Below are 19,005 nucleotides of genomic sequence, written 5' to 3'. Positions count from 1 at the left end.
GCTATATTCCCCAGTCTACCTTTAGACTGCTATATTCTCCAGTCTGCTATATTCCCCAGTCTGCTATATTCCCCAGTCTGCTATATTCCCCAGTCTACCTTTAGACTGCTATATTCCCCAGTCTGCTATATTCCCCAGTCTACCTTTAGACTGCTATATTCTCCAGTCTGCTATATTCCCCAGTCTGCTATATTCCCCAGTCTGCTATATTCCCCAGTCTGCTATATTCCCCAGTCTGCCTTTAGACTGCTATATTCCCCAGTCTGCCTTTAGACTGCTATATTCCCCAGTCTGCTATATTCCCCAGTCTGCTATATTCCCCAGTCTGCTATATTCCCCAGTCTGCTATATTCCCCAGTCTGCTATATTCCCCAGTCTGCTATATTCCCCAGTTTACCTTTAGACTGCTATATTCCCCAGTCTGCTATATTCCCCAGTCTACTATATTCCCCAGTTTACCTTTAGACTGCTATATTCCCCAGTCTGCTATATTCCCCAGTCTGCTATATTCCCCAGTCTGCTATATTCTCCAGTCTGCTATATTCCCTCAGTCTGCTATATTCCCCAGTTTACCTTTAGACTGCTATATTCCCCAGTCTGCTATATTCCCCAGTCTGCTATATTCCCTCAGTCTGCTATATTCCCCAGTTTACCTTTAGACTGCTATATTCCCCAGTCTGCCTTTAGACTGCTATATTCCCCAGTCAGCCTTTAGACTGCTATATTCCCCAGTCTGCCTTTAGACTGCTATATTCCCCAGTCTGCCTTTAGACTGCTATATTCCCCAGTTTACCTTTAGACTGCTATATTCCCCAGTCTGCCTTTAGACTGCTATATTCCCCAGTCTGCTATATTCTCCAGTCTGCCTTTAGACTGCTATATTCCCCAGTCTGCTATATTCTCCAGTCTGCTATATTCCCCAGTCTGCTATATACCCCAGTCTGCTATATCCCCCAGTCTGCTATATTCCCCAGTCTGCTATATTCCCCAGTCTGCCTTTAGACTGCTATATTCCCCAGTCTGCTATATTCCCCAGTCTGCTATATTCCCCAGTCTGCTATATTCCCCAGTCTGCTATATTCCCCAGTCTGCTATATTCCCCAGTCTGCTATATTCCCCAGTTTACCTTTAGACTGCTATATTCCCCAGTCTGCCTTCAGACTGCTATATTCCCCAGTCTGCTATATTCCCCAGTCTGCTATATTCCCCAGTCTACCTTTAGACTGCTATATTCCCCAGTCTGCTATATTCCCCAGACTGCTATATCCCCCAGTCTGCTATATCCCCCAGTCTGCTATATTCCCCAGTCTGCTATATTCCCCAGTCTGCCTTCAGACTGCTATATTCCCCAGTCTGCTATATTCCCCAGTCTGCTATATTTCCCAGTCTGCTATATTCCCCAGACTGCTATATCCCCCAGTCTGCTATATCCCCCAGTCTGCTATATTCCCCAGTCTGCTATATTCCCCAGTCTGCTATATTCCCCAGTCTGCCTTCAGACTGCTATATCCCCCAGTCTGCTATATTCCCCAGTCTGCTATATTCCCCAGTCTGCTATATTCCCCAGTCTGCTATATTCCCCAGTCTGCCTTCAGACTGCTATATTCCCCAGTCTGCTATATTCCCCAGTCTGCTATATTCCCCAGACTGCTATATCCCCCAGACTGCTATATTCCCCAGTCTGCTATATTCCCCAGTCTGCTATATTCCCCAGTCTGCTATATTCCCCAGTCTGCTATATTCCCCAGTCTGCTATATTCCCCAGTCTGCTATATTCCCCAGTCTACCTTTAGACTGCTATATTCTCCAGTCTGCTATATTCCCCAGTCTGCTATATTCCCCAGTCTGCTATATTCCCCAGTCTACCTTTAGACTGCTATATTCCCCAGTCTACCTTTAGACTGCTATATTCTCCAGTCTGCTATATTCCCCAGTCTGCCTTTAGACTGCTACATTCCCCAGTCTGCTATATTCCCCAGTCTGCTATATTCCCCAGTCTGCTATATTCCCCAGTCTACCTTTAGACTGCTATATTCTCCAGTCTGCTATATTCCCCAGTCTGCTATATTCCCCAGTCTGCTATATTCCCCAGTCTACCTTTAGACTGCTATATTCCCCAGTCTACCTTTAGACTGCTATATTCTCCAGTCTGCTATATTCCCCAGTCTGCTATATTCCCCAGTCTGCCTTTAGACTGCTACATTCTCCAGTCTGCTATATTCCCCAGTCTGCTATATTCCCCAGTCTACCTTTAGACTGCTATATTCCCCAGTCTACCTTTAGACTGCTATATTCTCCAGTCTGCTATATTCCCCAGTCTGCTATATTCCCCAGTCTGCTATATTCCCCAGTCTGCTATATTCCCCAGTCTACTATATTCCCCAGTTTACCTTTAGACTGCTATATTCCCCAGTCTGCTATATTCCCCAGTCTACTATATTCCCCAGTTTACCTTTAGACTGCTATATTCCCCAGTCTGCTATATTCCCCAGTCTGCTATATTCCCCAGTCTGCTATATTCTCCAGTCTGCTATATTCCCTCAGTCTGCTATATTCCCCAGTTTACCTTTAGACTGCTATATTCCCCAGTCTGCTATATTCCCCAGTCTGCTATATTCCCTCAGTCTGCTATATTCCCCAGTTTACCTTTAGACTGCTATATTCCCCAGTCTGCCTTTAGACTGCTATATTCCCCAGTCAGCCTTTAGACTGCTATATTCCCCAGTCTGCCTTTAGACTGCTATATTCCCCAGTCTGCCTTTAGACTGCTATATTCCCCAGTTTACCTTTAGACTGCTATATTCCCCAGTCTGCCTTTAGACTGCTATATTCCCCAGTCTGCTATATTCTCCAGTCTGCCTTTAGACTGCTATATTCCCCAGTCTGCTATATTCTCCAGTCTGCTATATTCCCCAGTCTGCTATATTCTCCAGTCTGCCTTTAGACTGCTATATACCCCAGTCTGCTATATCCCCCAGTCTGCTATATTCCCCAGTCTGCTATATTCCCCAGTCTGCCTTTAGACTGCTATATTCCCCAGTCTGCTATATTCCCCAGTCTGCTATATTCCCCAGTCTGCTATATTACCCAGTCTGCTATATTCCCCAGTCTGCTATATTCCCCAGTCTGCTATATTCTCCAGTCTGCCTTTAGACTGCTATATTCCCCAGTCTGCTATATTCTCCAGTCTGCTATATTCCCCAGTCTGCTATATTCTCCAGTCTGCCTTTAGACTGCTATATACCCCAGTCTGCTATATCCCCCAGTCTGCTATATTCCCCAGTCTGCTATATTCCCCAGTCTGCCTTCAGACTGCTATATTCCCCAGTCTGCTATATTCCCCAGTCTGCTATATTCCCCAGTCTGCCTTCAGACTGCTATATTCCCCAGTCTGCTATATTCCCCAGTCTGCTATATTTCCCAGTCTGCTATATTCCCCAGACTGCTATATCCCCCAGTCTGCTATATTCCCCAGTCTGCTATATTCCCCAGTCTGCTATATTCCCCAGTCTGCTATATTCCCCAGTCTGCTATATTCCCCAGTCTGCTATATTCCCCAGTCTGCTATATTCCCCAGTCTGCTATATTCCCCAGTCTGCCTTCAGACTGCTATATTCCCCAGTCTGCTATATTCCCCAGTCTGCTATATCCCCCAGTCTGCTATATCCCCCAGTCTGCTATATTCCCCAGTCTGCTATATTCCCCAGTCTACCTTTAGACTGCTATATTCTCCAGTCTGCTATATCCCCCAGTCTGCTATATTCCCCAGACTGCTATATCCCCCAGTCTGCTATATTCCCCAGTCTGCTATATTCCCCAGTCTGCCTTCAGACTGCTATATTCCCCAGTCTGCTATATTCCCCAGTCTGCTATATTCTCCAGTCTGCTATATTCCCCAGTCTGCTATATTCCCCAGTCTGCTATATTCCCCAGTCTACCTTTAGACTGCTATATTCCCCAGTCTACCTTTAGACTGCTATATTCTCCAGTCTGCTATATTCCCCAGTCTGCTATATTCCCCAGTCTGCTATATTCCCCAGTCTGCTATATTCCCCAGTCTACCTTTAGACTGCTATATTCCCCAGTCTACCTTTAGACTGCTATATTCTCCAGTCTGCTATATTCCCCAGACTGCTATATTCCCCAGTCTGCTATATTCCCCAGTCTGCCTTCAGACTGCTATATTCTCCAGTCTGCTATATTCCCCAGACTGCTATATTCCCCAGTCTGCTATATTCCCCAGTCTGCTATATTCCCCAGTCTGCTATATTCCCCAGTCTGCTATATTCCCCAGTCTGCTATATTCCCCAGTCTGCTATATTCCCCAGTCAGCCTTTAGACTGCTATATTCCCCAGTCTGCCTTTAGACTGCTATATTCCCCAGTCTGCCTTTAGACTGCTATATTCCCCAGTCTGCCTTTAGTCTACTATATTCCCCAGTCTGCTATATTCCCCAGTCTGCCTTTAGTCTACTATATTCCCCAGTCTGCTATATTCCCCAGTCTACCTTTACTTTTCATAGTATAACTCATCTTCATCACACAGTAAACAACTAAAAGCACTTACTTTACATTCCTCTAGATAAGAGTGTCTAGTAGACAAGTAACATTTTTATGAAAATGTTTTGCATGTTGACATTCGTCAGTCTCAGAGCCTTACCTTCGGTCGGACCCCCAGGAACCCAGAGCAGTTGGACGCTCCACATTTACACACCGTCTTCCCGTTACCAAGACACTCCAGGTTGTAGTTGAAGGTCAGCTCCACACCTGCTCAGAAATTTAAAAAAATACACAGCCAAGTACTGTACAGGTAGTTGTATTCCTATTCTAATCAGGCCAACAGAGTTGATATCATAGTCCATAATTAAGGAACAATTAGGTTTGTTTCTTTTGTCGTGTTTCTTCACAGTTACCTTCTGAATCTTTACAAATTACCAAGACACTTTTTGTCACTAGGCCTAGTGCCTGAAGTGGAGTTGGTAACAGAAATGGAACCAGGCTCCAGGAGTTGGTAACAGAAATGGAACCAGGCTCCAGGAGTTGGTAACAGAAATGGAACCAGGCTCCAGGAGTTGGTAACAGAAATGGAACCAGGCTCCAGGAGTTGGTAACAGAAATGGAACCAGGCTCCAGTAGGTTTGTTAGTACTTCCTCTGACCTTTGGGGATGTCCTCCAGGGCAAAGAGCCCCACCCTGGTGTCTCCGTTTACCGTCCACTTCTGGGTCTCACAGTTGGGCTGGCAGCAGTGATTCATGAACCTCGCCTGGTTCCCCTTGGGTCCAGCGTCTATGATCCGGTCCTTGTCCAGAGTGAGCATGTAGAAGTTACAGATGTCGTTCTCTTGAGCATGTTTGATCCTGGCTCTGCACTCCTCCTCGTCTATCACCTCCCCCACGTACTCATTCACAAATGCACCCTGAGAGAGAGAGAGGAGAGCAGAGACTCAGGTTATAATCCAGGTGATACAGAACACCTTTTACATCAGACACAGCGGCATGGAGGCTAAATATACTACTGTATGTCCACATCTTAAAACAGACACAAACAAAGAACAAATCGGGTGTAAAGGACCTTGGAATTGATTTTAATTGAAAATACTTGATTTATCCCACCAGGGGCAATTATGTAGGCAGCAGTGCAGATCCGTAGCGGGGGCAAGGAGGAATGGTTCTCTAAAAAAGAAACACAAACACAAGGGGAACTGTTTTGTGTTGTAGTTTGATACTCTAGTCTGTACCTTCTTGATGTCGGAGACGCCCCGTAGCCCCCAGCCTCGTGACAAGGTTCTGAAGATCTCCACCTGGGTGTACTGTCTCTTGGTGTAACTCTGGTTCAGACACCTCTCCCCTGCCAAACACACCTGAGGGTGGCACTCATACATCAACATGCGGTTGATACACTCTGAGTCCATGCCACACGGGTTCTCATCAGACGCCTTGCAGTTACAGCGCGGCACCTCCGATAGGTCCGCCGTGATGATCTGGACCTTGCCGATTGGTCGGTTCACCTGAGGGGAAGAATTAAGCGGATGCAAGTCAAACTTCTGCGTGAATTATGCATCAATCTCAAAGGGAGATTTGAGTGAAAATACAGAGGTACTATTCAATCGTCAAACATGAGAGAAGCTGTAGCAGTACAAGTCAAATAGGGACCAAAGAGAGGGACAGACAGGGGATGCAAGACAGTACCTTGATGTGTCTGTAGGGAGGAGGTTTAAAAGAGACAGTACCTTGATGTGTCTGTAGGGAGGAGGTTTAAAAGAGACAGTACCTTGATGTGTCTGTAGGGAGGAGGTTTAAAAGAGACAGTACCTTGATGTGTCTGTAGGGAGGAGGTTTAAAAGAGACAGTACCTTGATGTGTCTGTAGGGAGGAGGTTTAAAAGAGACAGTACCTTGATGTGTCTGTAGGGAGGAGGTTTAAAAGAGACAGTACCTTGATGTGTCTGTAGGGAGGAGGTTTAAAAGAGACAGTACCTTGATGTGTCTGTAGGGAGGAGGTTTAAAAGAGACAGTACCTTGATGTGTCTGTAGGGAGGAGGTTTAAAAGAGACAGTACCTTGATGTGTCTGTAGGGAGGAGGTTTAAAAGAGACAGTACCTTGATGTGTCTGTAGGGAGAAGGTTTAAAGGGGCGGTACCTTGATGTGTCTGTAGGGAGAAGGTTTAAAGGGGCGGTACCTTGATGTGTCTGTAGGGAGGAGGTTTAAAAGAGACAGTACCTTGATGTGTCTGTAGGGAGGAGGTTTAAAAGAGACAGTACCTTGATGTGTCTGTAGGGAGGAGGTTTAAAAGAGACAGTACCTTGATGTGTCTGTAGGGAGGAGGTTTAAAAGAGACAGTACCTTGATGTGTCTGTAGGGAGGAGGTTTAAAGAGACAGTACCTTGATGTGTCTGTAGGGAGGAGGTTTAAAAGAGACAGTACCTTGATGTGTCTGTAGGGAGGAGGTTTAAAAGAGACAGTACCTTGATGTGTCTGTAGGGAGGAGGTTTAAAAGAGACAGTACCTTGATGTGTCTATAGGGAGGAGGTTTAAAAGAGACAGTACCTTGATGTGTCTGTAGGGAGGAGGTTTAAAAGAGACAGTACCTTGATGTGTCTGTAGGGAGGAGGTTTAAAAGAGACAGTACCTTGATGTGTCTGTAGGGAGGAGGTTTAAAAGAGACAGTACCTTGATGTGTCTGTAGGGAGGAGGTTTAAAAGAGACAGTACCTTGATGTGTCTGTAGGGAGGAGGTTTAAAAGAGACAGTACCTTGATGTGTCTGTAGGGAGGAGGTTTAAAAGAGACAGTACCTTGATGTGTCTGTAGGGAGGAGGTTTAAAAGAGACAGTACCTTGATGTGTCTGTAGGGAGGAGGTTTAAAAGAGACAGTACCTTGATGTGTCTGTAGGGAGGAGGTTTAAAAGAGACAGTACCTTGATGTGTCTGTAGGGAGGAGGTTTAAAAGAGACAGTACCTTGATGTGTCTGTAGGGAGGAGGTTTAAAAGAGACAGTACCTTGATGTGTCTGTAGGGAGGAGGTTTAAAAGAGACAGTACCTTGATGTGTCTGTAGGGAGGAGGTTTAAAAGAGACAGTACCTTGATGTGTCTGTAGGGAGGAGGTTTAAAAGAGACAGTACCTTGATGTGTCTGTAGGGAGGAGGTTTAAAAGAGACAGTACCTTGATGTGTCTGTAGGGAGAAGGTTTAAAGAGACAGTACCTTGATGTGTCTGTAGGGAGGAGGTTTAAAAGAGACAGTACCTTGATGTGTCTGTAGGGAGGAGGTTTAAAAGAGACAGTACCTTGATGTGTCTGTAGGGAGAAGGTTTAAAGAGACAGTACCTTGATGTGTCTGTAGGGAGGAGGTTTAAAGGGGCGGTACCTTGATGTGTCTGTAGGGAGGAGGTTTAAAGGGGCGGTACCTTGATGTGTCTGTAGGGAGGAGGTTTAAAGGGGCAGTACCTTGATGTGTCTGTAGGGAGGAGGTTTAAAAGAGACAGTACCTTGATGTGTCTGTAGGGAGAAGGTTTAAAGGGGCGGTACCTTGATGTGTCTGTAGGGAGAAGGTTTAAAGGGGAAGTACCTTGATGTGTCTGTAGGGAGGAGGTTTAAAGAGACAGTACCTTGATGTGTCTGTAGGGAGGAGGTTTAAAGGGGCGGTACCTTGATGTGTCTGTAGGGAGGAGGTTTAAAGAGACAGTACCTTGATGTGTCTGTAGGGAGAAGGTTTAAAGGGGCGGTACCTTGATGTGTCTGTAGGGAGGAGGTTTAAAGAGACAGTACCTTGATGTGTCTGTAGGGAGGAGGTTTAAAAGAGACAGTACCTTGATGTGTCTGTAGGGAGGAGGTTTCTTGTCGTTCCTCCTGTCCTCCTGAAGCTGTCTCATCTCCTTCTCATCCTGAAGAGCTTTGAACCGCTCAGCAGCTTCATTCAGAGCTGAGAGGAAACGGAAGTTAGCATTGTCCACTAGCTAATACATCTCAAATTGCAAACTTTCAGCCCTGCCATATGGTACCTGGAAACATCTCTATTGTTTAAGACTTGAAGAAAACATTTAGAAGGTGCAAAAAGGCATTTTTATACACTAAATAGGAATGATTCTTTGGTATTTCTTTCTAAAAATGAAGTATATTGTTTTCATATATTCTATTATAACCAGGTAAAGGAGGTTTCTTTCTAACCTTTCTTGTAGATGGCGTCACAACCCTTCCCCATCTTGTCCTTGTTGTTGGCATCTCCCTCCATGTAAGGGAAGACTCGGGCCTGGTAGGTCCAGGCGTAGTCCTTAGAACCAAAGAACTGAACGGGGAACTCCCCCACCTCGTGTTTCATACGGAGGATGTTCTCTGGGACGTTCTTAGGAAGACACACCTCCGCAGGCCACCACCTGAACAAAGGAGAGGAGACACAGATTTTTACATTATACACAGATTATACAAAAACATTAAGAACACCTGCTCTTTACGTGACATAGCTTTCACCTAGATTCACCTGGTCAGCCTATGCTCCCTTATTGATGTTAAATCCACTTCAAATCAGTGTAGTTGAAGAAGAGGAGACAGGTTAAAGAAGGATTTTTAAGCCTGGAGACAATTGAGAAATGGATTGTGTATGTGTGCCAATGAGGGTGAACGGGCAAGACAAAATATTTCATACTTTGAACGGGGTCTGGTAGTAGGTGCCAGGCACACAGATTTGTTTGAAGAACTGCAACGCTGCTGTGTTTTTCACATTCAACAGTTTCCCGTGTGTATCAAGAATGGTTCACCACCCAAAGGACATCCAGCCAACTTGACACAAACGTGGGAAGCATCGGAGTCAACATGGGCCAGCATCTAGGACCTTGGCGGCCATGGCATTTTGTCAGCTGGTTACTGTCATGCAAAAGACTGGCGGACTCACGGTAATTTACCGCTAATTAACATAAACATGTTTAGCATCTCCACGCCTCCAACCTGCTGATGTGCCTTCGGAACATTTACATTTAAAAAAAGTAGAATAAATCCATTTAATACACACCATCACAGTAGATCCTTTATTTATTTTAGGCAGATCTAAAGATTTCAGAAGAACAGGATATGAAATTGGCGTACTGTATGGTATCTGGCTGTGCTCCTCCCATAGGCTATAGGCTTGTTCACTTAGCAGACAAGATATTGTTTGTAAGTCCCATGCCATTATTTTACATTATATGATTTTATAGTAAGAAAAATATATAATAATTGAACATTGCTGAATAAAATAGGATACGTTTCCCCATTCCGGTGCGAGTGCTCATATGAACTGGCTATGTCAAACATAAACGTAATTATTTCGAACAGGCCCTATACATTAGATTTACAGTTATTTGGCAACTTTAGCTGTGAATGATACAAACCTTAGCCTTTCGTAGTAATCAAAAGATATAGTCTGCATGACGTGACTATAGACTATTGACGATTTGAGAAAGTAGTCAAATAAAGTATGTAATCTGTCCCTTACCTCAGACTGCATACGCTGTTCTCTCATCAAGTCATCAGATTTTTACCCTTCTATCACGTCCTGACCTTAGTTCCTTTTTTATGTCTCTATTTTGGTTTGGTCAGGGCGTGAGTTGGGGTGGGCATTCTATGTTTTGTACTTCTATGCGTTTGGCCTGGTATGGTTCCCAATCAGAGGCAGTTGTCAATCGTCATCTCTGATTGAGAACCATACTTTAGGTAGCCTGTTCCCACCTGTGTTTGTGGGTAGTTATTTTCTGTTTTGTGTTGTCTCACCTGACAGGACTGTTTCATTTCTTACATTCTCGTTGTTATTTTTGTTTCGTGTTCTGTTATACTAAAATATTAACATGGACACTTACCACTCTGCGTGTTGGTCCGATCTTGACTACTCTTCCTCAGACGAAGAGGAGAATCGTTACACCACCAGACTATTTTCTATTTAATCTCGTCTTTACTAATATGTAACATTTGTTTTTCGATTTAGAACATCCCATTATCAAAGGGGCAGGAACAGGGGCAAGGTAAAAAATAAGTGTTGTCCACATGCACTCAAATACCCTGTGTTTCATTTGGGAAACCAAGTGAAATCTGTTCAGGAACATCCACAGTAACATGTTTTCACAACGAAACATATTTCACTGAACTGTTGACAGGCTCTCTCTCTCTGCGTGCTGAAGAAAGGAATGAAGGAGAGAGGGGAGGAAATGGAAACGCAAGGTGGTGAGACATGCAGTAACTAAAAGGTAATGTGTCAGCCTATTAATAAATGACCTATTACCAGGCTATTCAAAATCTAATTTCAGTGTAACTGTAGGCTTAGCCGCCCCACACAATCATTGAGCCAACAGCGTCGCCTAGGCCCAGACTCATGAATAAAACATTTGAAACGTGGCATAAGGTAACCATGCATAATAACACATTCTACACTCAGAGGCATTACTAGAGTATAGGCTAGACCAATTATGTACCAAAGACATCTTAAAATCAATTTGGTTTTATGTTTTTCTACTCAGTTTCAACCTATTGATTAACTTCTTTCTTCAAATATGCAGTAGGATATATATTGCATAACGGCACATTCATTATTTTAATATTTTTTTTCTCCCTTCTTCATCTTCAAGGTTAGTCCTATGAATATGCATCAACTCTAATATGCATATGGTTGTTTTGAATGAATCGTCACCATAGAAAGCGCTGTCCATTTTGTTGTGTTTGGCTTTGAAACAACAACCTGATGGAGGGACAATAGAGCCCTGAGTACCAGGCCATTAGGACCTGATGGAGGGACAATAGAGCCCTGAGTACCAGGCCATTAGGACCTGATGGAGGGACAATAGAGCCCTGAGTACCAGGCCATTAGGACCTGATGGAGGGACAATAGAGCCCTGAGTACCAGGCCATTAGGACCTGATGGAGGGACAATAGAGCCCTGAGTACCAGACCATTAGGACCTGATGGAGGGACAATAGAGCCCTGAGTACCAGGCCATTAGGACCTGATGGAGGGACAATAGAGCCCTGAGTACCAGGCCATTAGGACCTGATGGAGGGACAATAGAGCCCTGAGTACCAGGCCATTAGGACCTGATGGAGGGACAATAGAGCCCTGAGTACCAGGCCATTAGGACCTGATTAAGGGACAATAGAGCCCTGAGTACCAGGCTATTACCAACCTGAAAGAGGGACAATAAGAGCCCTGAGTACCAGGCCATTAGGACCTGATGGAGGGACAATAAGAGCCCTGAGTACCAAGCCCTTAGGAACTGATTAAGGGACAATAGAGCCCTGAGTACCAGGCTATTACCAACCTGAAGGAGGGACAATAGAGCCCTGAGTACCAGGCCATTAGCAACCTGATGATATTTAGCAATTTGAGTACTACCAACGCATGTTTAGAGAGCATAAGAGGAGATTACCGTGACTCAATGGTCACATAGAATTTTAGTGCAGTCATGACTCATGACTGCCGGTGTGTCGGCAACTCAATGTCAGGAAGATGTTCCCTATGTTTGGTATACTCAGTGTAGATGCAGATTATACACACAGAGATTCTGATCAATAACAACACGACTGGCTTTCAGGTTCTGCTCGAGCTACTTTTTTTTTTACATGTTGACATGGGATTAAAGTGTCACTCAGTTGGTTCTGACTAAAAGCATGGATACTATTTCTACAGAACAGTGTTTCTTACTTGTATCTTCCCACTTTAACCCAGAGGATGTCCTTGAAGTGTGGTTTCTTCCCGGCCTTGCAGTCGTTGCAGAACCAGCTCCCCTCGGGCATCTCGATGTTCAGACACTCTTGGTGGAAGGCAGCAGGACAAGACTCGCAGCACAACAGACTGCCCCCTGCAGGGAGAAAGGAGAAGGTGCAGCTCAAACACCAAGTCAACCAGATCTGACCCAATGACCTCAGGACAGGAGGCTGAATGCTTCTTTTCACTTTATGTTTCACTTCAATCTGTTTAACTCTGTGAGGAGCGTAGGTCCTCCACATATGATTTCCACCACACTCCTACTCCTGTTATTATTCTACTTCTAATAACAATACCACCACATTTGTACACGGGTTCCTTCCTCCTTGCATAATGGACTCTGCAACACTGACAACACTCAATCAACCAACCAATCAAGTCCAATTTATCAAGAAGGGAGCAAGTAGTAGAGGTTAATGGTTCACTGTCTCAGGCAAAACCAATGAGTTGTGGCGTTCCGCAGGGGAGCGTGCTTGGGCCTCTGCTGTTTTTATTGTATATTCATGATATGAAAGACGCTTGTTCTTGCCGTCTTTTTCTTTATGCGGATGACTCTACACTTCTGGTGTCTCACAAAAGTAAAACTACGTTGGAGAGCGTACTTAGCACAGAGCTTACTAGCAAATGACTTGGAGATAATAAGCCATCTCTGCACTTAGGGAAAACTGAAGCAATTATTTTTGGATCCAGACCTAAATTGTGTAGGTCGTCTGAAATCAGAGTGGAGTTAGGGGGTGAGGTGCTGTCTACTAAAACGTCTGTTAGCTACTTGGGATGTATCCGTGATGGAAGCTTGGGAGATGTGAGCATGGCCAATAAGGTGCTAGGGAAGGTTAATGACAGGATTACGTTTTTGGATAGAAAGACCAAGCTGCTTGATAAGGACTCCATGAAAGTGCTAGCTACTGCCCTCATTCAATGCCATTTTGACAATGCTAGTACTTCCTGGTTTGGGGGCTTATCTAAACGAATGAAGGGGAAGCTCCAGATAGCCCAGAATAAGCTGATCAGGGTAGTAATGAAGGTGAGTCCACATACTCACATAGGCAGGAGCTGCTTTCAGGAACTAAACTGGCTGCCTGTTGAGGCTAGGGTGTCCCAGATTAGACTAGGCTTGGTTTACAGCAGTATTTATGGTCCTGCGCCCAGATATCTAAGTGATTACTTTCCCTGTGTTAGGGATGCACACAATCACAGCACCAGATCAGGTGTTTCTGATGTGTGCTTATACGGGTTCAGCAATAATGCGGGGAAAGGCACTCTCTTGTTGTCACGACTGTCTTCGGGTGAAAGAGAGGAGGACCAAAACGCAGCGTGATGATAATCCATATTTAATGGGATACTTAAACACAGAACAAAAACAATAAACCGACAGAAAGGAACGAAGACGAAACAGTCCCGTAACGTGAACACTGACACATAGGAACACTGGAAACAGGAACAATCACCCACAAAATACCCAAAGAATATGGCTGCCTAAATATGGTTCCCAATCAGAGACAACGATAGACAGCTGCCTCTAATTGAGAACCAATCTAGGCAACCATAGACTTACAAAAACACCTAGATAGGAAACACCCCCGTAAACATACATAACCCCTAGACAAGACAAAAACACATACATCACCCATGTTACACCCTGACCTAACTAAAATAACAAAGAAAACAAAGAATACTAAGATCAGGGTGTGACACATGTATAGTGGAGCCTCAGACTGGAATGAGTTGCCTCTGCCTATAAAAACAACATCCTCTCTGGGCAGCTTTAAAAATAAAGTAAAAATATGTTTGATGTCTTCTGTGCCCATATGAATAATGACTGGAATGATGAGATAGTTGTTCTTCTTCTCCGTTTTGGTTTTATTATTTCACTGCTATACTGTGTTCCATCTTGTCCAGCCATCTTGTCTCAAGAGGACCACAATGGAAATAAGTCCCAGACTTTGTGTGTTATCCTTGATGATTTTATTCATGTGCATGTATGGCTTTTTCAAGTTTTATCTATGCTGGTTTTTTTTTTTTAAATGGTCAAATTAGTAAACTAAACTAAAACATTAACAGCAACCCAACCAGTCACCAACCTTCTGAGCAGACAAAGCACCAGCTGACGTTGATGTGTTCATGGTTCTTGTAGTTCTTGCGGGGAATGAAGTGGTTGGGACACAGGAAGCTGTTGTTGGCCAGGACTACGCTGCCTGCTGCCATACAGTAGTCATTAGCGTGGTACGCCACAGGGCAACGCACGCAGCGGGTCAGACGACCTACAAGAGGAATACAGGTCAAAAACAACAAACACCAAGCATCTCTACAGCCATGTTAGAATCTAGGATCCCATCCCAGACAAGCATCTCTACAGCCATGTTAGAATCTAGGATCCCATCCCAGACAAACAGACCTGCAGTAATGTTTGTAGCTAATCTTAGTCCTCCAATCACATTACAGGTTTTCACCCTACTCGATACGTTTCAATTCTACTGTAGCAATCGGTTTTCCATCCCATAAAAATCACATTCAAATAGACTCTAACCGTGCCACTTCCAATTGTAAACAGAACCTACAGTGTTGATCTATTTCTACTCTGTCCAGAGGGGAAAGTAACACGGTGCGGTACATGAGCCTATCACAATAATTCAAACAAAATGTCCAGAAAACTGGAGGCCTTCAATACCACTATTTATCATTATTATATGTCAGAGGCATGAACAATTAGCGAATGGACTTGAAAAACAGGTGGTTTCGCCTCCGCTGCAAAAACGCAACGTGGTTTCGACGAGAACACTGACATTTTTTTAAGGCAGAAATAATTTGCTGGTACAGCGACACGCTTGGACAGCAGGGGGCGCATAAAATCTGGCCTAATGACAATCGGCAAATGTCATTACCCTTTTTGGTGTAATAGTCATCACTGTTTGGAGGCTGGAAATACTGAACGTTCAGCCGAGAGGATGAACGGGTAGCAGAGAGGATGAACGGGCAGCCGAGAGGATGAACGGGCAGCCGAGAGGATGAACGGGCAGCCGAGAGGATGAACGGGCAGCAGAGAGGATGAACGGGCAGCAGAGAGGATGAACGGGCAGCCTAATAAAGGAGACCTTTGAAGTGATTGTTTGACAATCAGATAAACCCTGATGAAGACAGCTTGTCGAAAACGTTCAACATAAAATATTTTTTGATCCTGGAGTGTGCGGCTCTCCTTTATCTTTTAAGTGTTCCACTCCGCTAGTCAGCACCTCGCCTAAATAGGTGTGCGCTTCTTTCACCTCTTGACAATCAGATGAAAACATCATGACTAGTTGTGTTTATACCACAATAAAAGGTCATACATTATAAAAGTTAAATGACAAATCTTTACGACGAGACCCACAGAGATCCTATTGAGTTATTAGTGCACAAATGTTGGTGCGCGCATGCACAAATAGAAGGTCTCGTACCAGGAAGAAATGAATTCTACTTTACCCCTGGTTCTATCAAAGCAGAGTGGAACGGGAACCTACTTTTAGAAGTGCAGGAGTTGAGGGGGTTGGTGATGTGGCAGGACAGACAGACGTGGAGGGAGCAGCGAACCCCGTTCCTCTGGGGCTGGGTGGGTGTGTGTTTCAGGATACACTCGTTGTGGTAGAACTTCCCACATACAGGCACCATGCACCTCTTCACACCGTCGCCAGACTTCTTACACACAAAGCACGTGTGGATCCCTGCAATGGAAAGGATACACTCTGAGCTTTGTGATACACCAAAGCAGCTTACATACATTGTGGGTGTGGATACAGAATACCTTTGTCAGTTGCAGAGATATGGTCGATGAGCATGGCCGTATCACTGAACAAGTGTAAGAACTCAGCAACACAGTGTTAAGTCAAGGTGAATGTGTGTATAGGCGAGGCTGCACCAGGCGTATATGGCTCCTGTATGGTGCCAGGTAGCCTAGCAACCGAAAGGTTGCTGGTTCGAATCCCGAGCTGACTCGGTGAAACATCTGTGCCCTTTGAGCAAGGCATTCAACCCTAATTGCTTGGATAAGAGCGTCTGCTAAATGACTCAAATGTAAATGTACAGACAGGTGTACAGGTAGAAACTCACCTATAGTGCATTCACTACAGATAAACTTCCCTCTGGGGGCTTCTGATAGGCTGATACACTGCAGGTGGAACGCCCCACAGCACTGGCCCTCACACAAAAGCAGCTCACCTGTCCTCTCACACACCTGCAAGACACAAACACACATATTTTGTGTTACGATGCTCTCAAATCTCATTCATCACTCGGCTATTGGGAAACATCTATTTCTAAACTAATGTGATGAAAGCCTGGAAATCAAGGTTATAGAGCTACTTTGACTGTTTCTGCCTCCACAAAATAGAAAGGTTGTGGCATGTTGTTGGTTGACCGACCTGACAGACATTCTCCTTCGTGGACGCAGCTCCTCCTTTCTCTGCTGTGTTCTTCTTAGTGCTGGAGACCAGGGACCCTTCACCGGGTAGGGAGAAACTGTCATTCAGACCAGGAGAGAACACCTGGAGGAGAGGAGAGGTTTTATTACAGAAGTTATTACACAGCATATTGGTTAAGGTGTGGGGGCTTAGGATCCTGTTTTACAGTACTGGTACAACTATACCTCAGGTTTGGGTGATCTCTCTCCGTTGGTGTGGCTCTCTCCTCCCACCCCAGGACTGATCTTCTCTGTCTCTTCCTTGGGGTTGAGGAGCACCGTAGGGCTAAAGGGCCGGGCAGGAGAGGAGCCCTGCAGAGAAACCAAGCTCTCTGGAGTTGTCACGCTGGATACAGGCACTTCTTTCTTGACAGACTTAACCTGTCATAGAAATGAGATTATTAGATCCGTTTCAGAGTGGTACTGTAGCAGTATAGTTGTGTTAACATGGCTGTTGATTAGTTCATTCGGCCTTACCTGAGTGTCCCCGACTTCTGTCTCCTCTGTCTGTCCACTCTGCTTCTTCAACTCCTTCTTCTTTGGAGGACTGAGTGACACTTCTTCTATGGTGCATTCCAGGACCTTGTGAGATGGCTTCCTTGGCCTCTTCCTCTCCAGAGATACTGTGGATGGGTATGAACAGACATTTAAATACCACAAATGTACTGTATATGAAAATATGAGGATTTGTTTTCATTATCATAACTACTTTACCAAGATATCTACTTTCCCTACAGAACAACAGTACTCTCCCCTATGGAACTGCTCTCCCTATGGAACTGCTCTCACCAATGGAACTGCTCTCACCAATGGAACTGCTCTCACCAATGGAACTGCTCTCACCAATGGAACTGCTCTCACCAATGGAACTGCTCTCCCCATGGAACTACGGAACTACTCTCACCAATGGAACTGCTCTCACCAATGGAACTGCTCTCACCAATGGAACTGCTCTCACCAATGGAACTGCTCTCACCAATGGAACTGCTCTCACCAATGGAACTGCTCTCACCAATGGAACTACTCTCCCCATGGAACTACGGAACTACTCTCACCAATGGAACTGCTCTCACCAATGGAACTATTCTCCCCAAGGAACTACTCTCACCAATGGAACTGCTCTCACCAATGGAACTACTCTCACCAATGGAACTGCTCTCACCAATGGAACTATTCTCCCCATGGAACTACGGAACTACTCTCACCAATGGAACTACTCTCCCCATGGAACTACGGAACTACTCTCACCAATGGAACTGCTCTCACCAATGGAACTATTCTCCCCATGGAACTACGGAACTACTCTCACCAATGGAACTGCTCTCACCAATGGAACTGCTCTCACCAATGGAACTGCTCTCACCAATGGAACTGCTCTCACCAATGGAACTGCTCTCACCAATGGAACTGCTCTCACCATGGAACTACGGAACTACTCTCACCAATGGAACTGCTCTCCCCATGGAACTACGGAACTACTCTCACCAATGGAACTGCTCTCACCAATGGAACTGCTCTCACCAATGGAACTGCTCTCACCAATGGAACTACTCTCACCAATGGAACTACGGAACTGCTCTCACCAATGGAACTGCTCTCACCAATGGAACTATTCTCCCCATGGAACTACGGAACTACTCTCACCAATGGAACTACTCTCACCAATGGAACTACGGAACTACTCACCCAATGGAACTACTCTCACCAATGGAACTGCTCTCACCAATGGAACTACTCTCCCCATGGAACTATTCTCCCAATGGAACTGCTCTCACCAATGGAACTGCTCTCACCAATGGAACTGCTCTCACCAATGGAACTGCTCTCACCAATGGAACTGCTCTCACCAATGGAACTGCTCTCACCAATGGAACTGCTCTCACCAATGGAACTGCTCTCACCAATGGAACTGCTCTCACCAATGGAACTGCTCTCACCAATGGAACTGCTCTCACCAATGGAACTACTCTCACCAATGGAACTGCTCTCACCAATAGAACTGCTCTCACCAATAGAACTGCTCTCCCCATGGAACTACGGAACTACTCTCACCAATGGAACTACTCTCCCCATGGAACTACTCTCACCAATGGAACTACTCTCCCCATGGAACTACTCTCACCAATGGAACTGCTCTCACCAATAGAACTGCTCTCCCCATGGAACTACGGAACTACTTTCACCAATGGAACTATTCTCCCAATGGAACTACTCTCACCAATGGAACTATTCTCCCAATGGAACTGCTCTCACCAATGGAACTGCTCTCCCTATGGAACTACTCTCCCTATGGAACTACTCTCACCAATGGAACTACTCTCACCAATGGAACTACTCTCACCAATGGAACTACTCTCC

General features: G+C 45.0%; 1 protein-coding gene across 1 annotated transcript in view; it reads right to left on the bottom strand.

Annotated features, from left to right (window-relative positions):
* Positions 1-19,005, bottom strand: part of LOC135526731 (histone-lysine N-methyltransferase, H3 lysine-36 specific-like) — a 54,078-nt gene that overhangs the window by 17,009 nt on the left and 18,064 nt on the right. The window contains exons 7-18 of the mRNA XM_064955347.1: positions 17,125-17,270; positions 16,834-17,028; positions 16,610-16,732; positions 16,299-16,422; positions 15,713-15,913; positions 14,300-14,479; positions 12,156-12,312; positions 8,664-8,869; positions 8,306-8,418; positions 5,738-6,007; positions 5,158-5,416; positions 4,660-4,766 (exon numbers count right to left, since the gene is read on the bottom strand). Coding sequence (XP_064811419.1) covers positions 4,660-4,766; positions 5,158-5,416; positions 5,738-6,007; positions 8,306-8,418; positions 8,664-8,869; positions 12,156-12,312; positions 14,300-14,479; positions 15,713-15,913; positions 16,299-16,422; positions 16,610-16,732; positions 16,834-17,028; positions 17,125-17,270 — 2,081 coding nt within the window. The remainder of the gene's footprint in view (positions 1-4,659; positions 4,767-5,157; positions 5,417-5,737; positions 6,008-8,305; positions 8,419-8,663; positions 8,870-12,155; positions 12,313-14,299; positions 14,480-15,712; positions 15,914-16,298; positions 16,423-16,609; positions 16,733-16,833; positions 17,029-17,124; positions 17,271-19,005) is intronic.

Source organism: Oncorhynchus masou, chromosome 32 (genome assembly GCF_036934945.1).
Source record: "Oncorhynchus masou masou isolate Uvic2021 chromosome 32, UVic_Omas_1.1, whole genome shotgun sequence".
In the NCBI taxonomy this organism is placed as follows: domain Eukaryota; kingdom Metazoa; phylum Chordata; class Actinopteri; order Salmoniformes; family Salmonidae; genus Oncorhynchus; species Oncorhynchus masou.
Note: the sequence above shows the minus strand (reverse complement) of the source record. Positions and strands in the feature narration are given on the sequence as shown.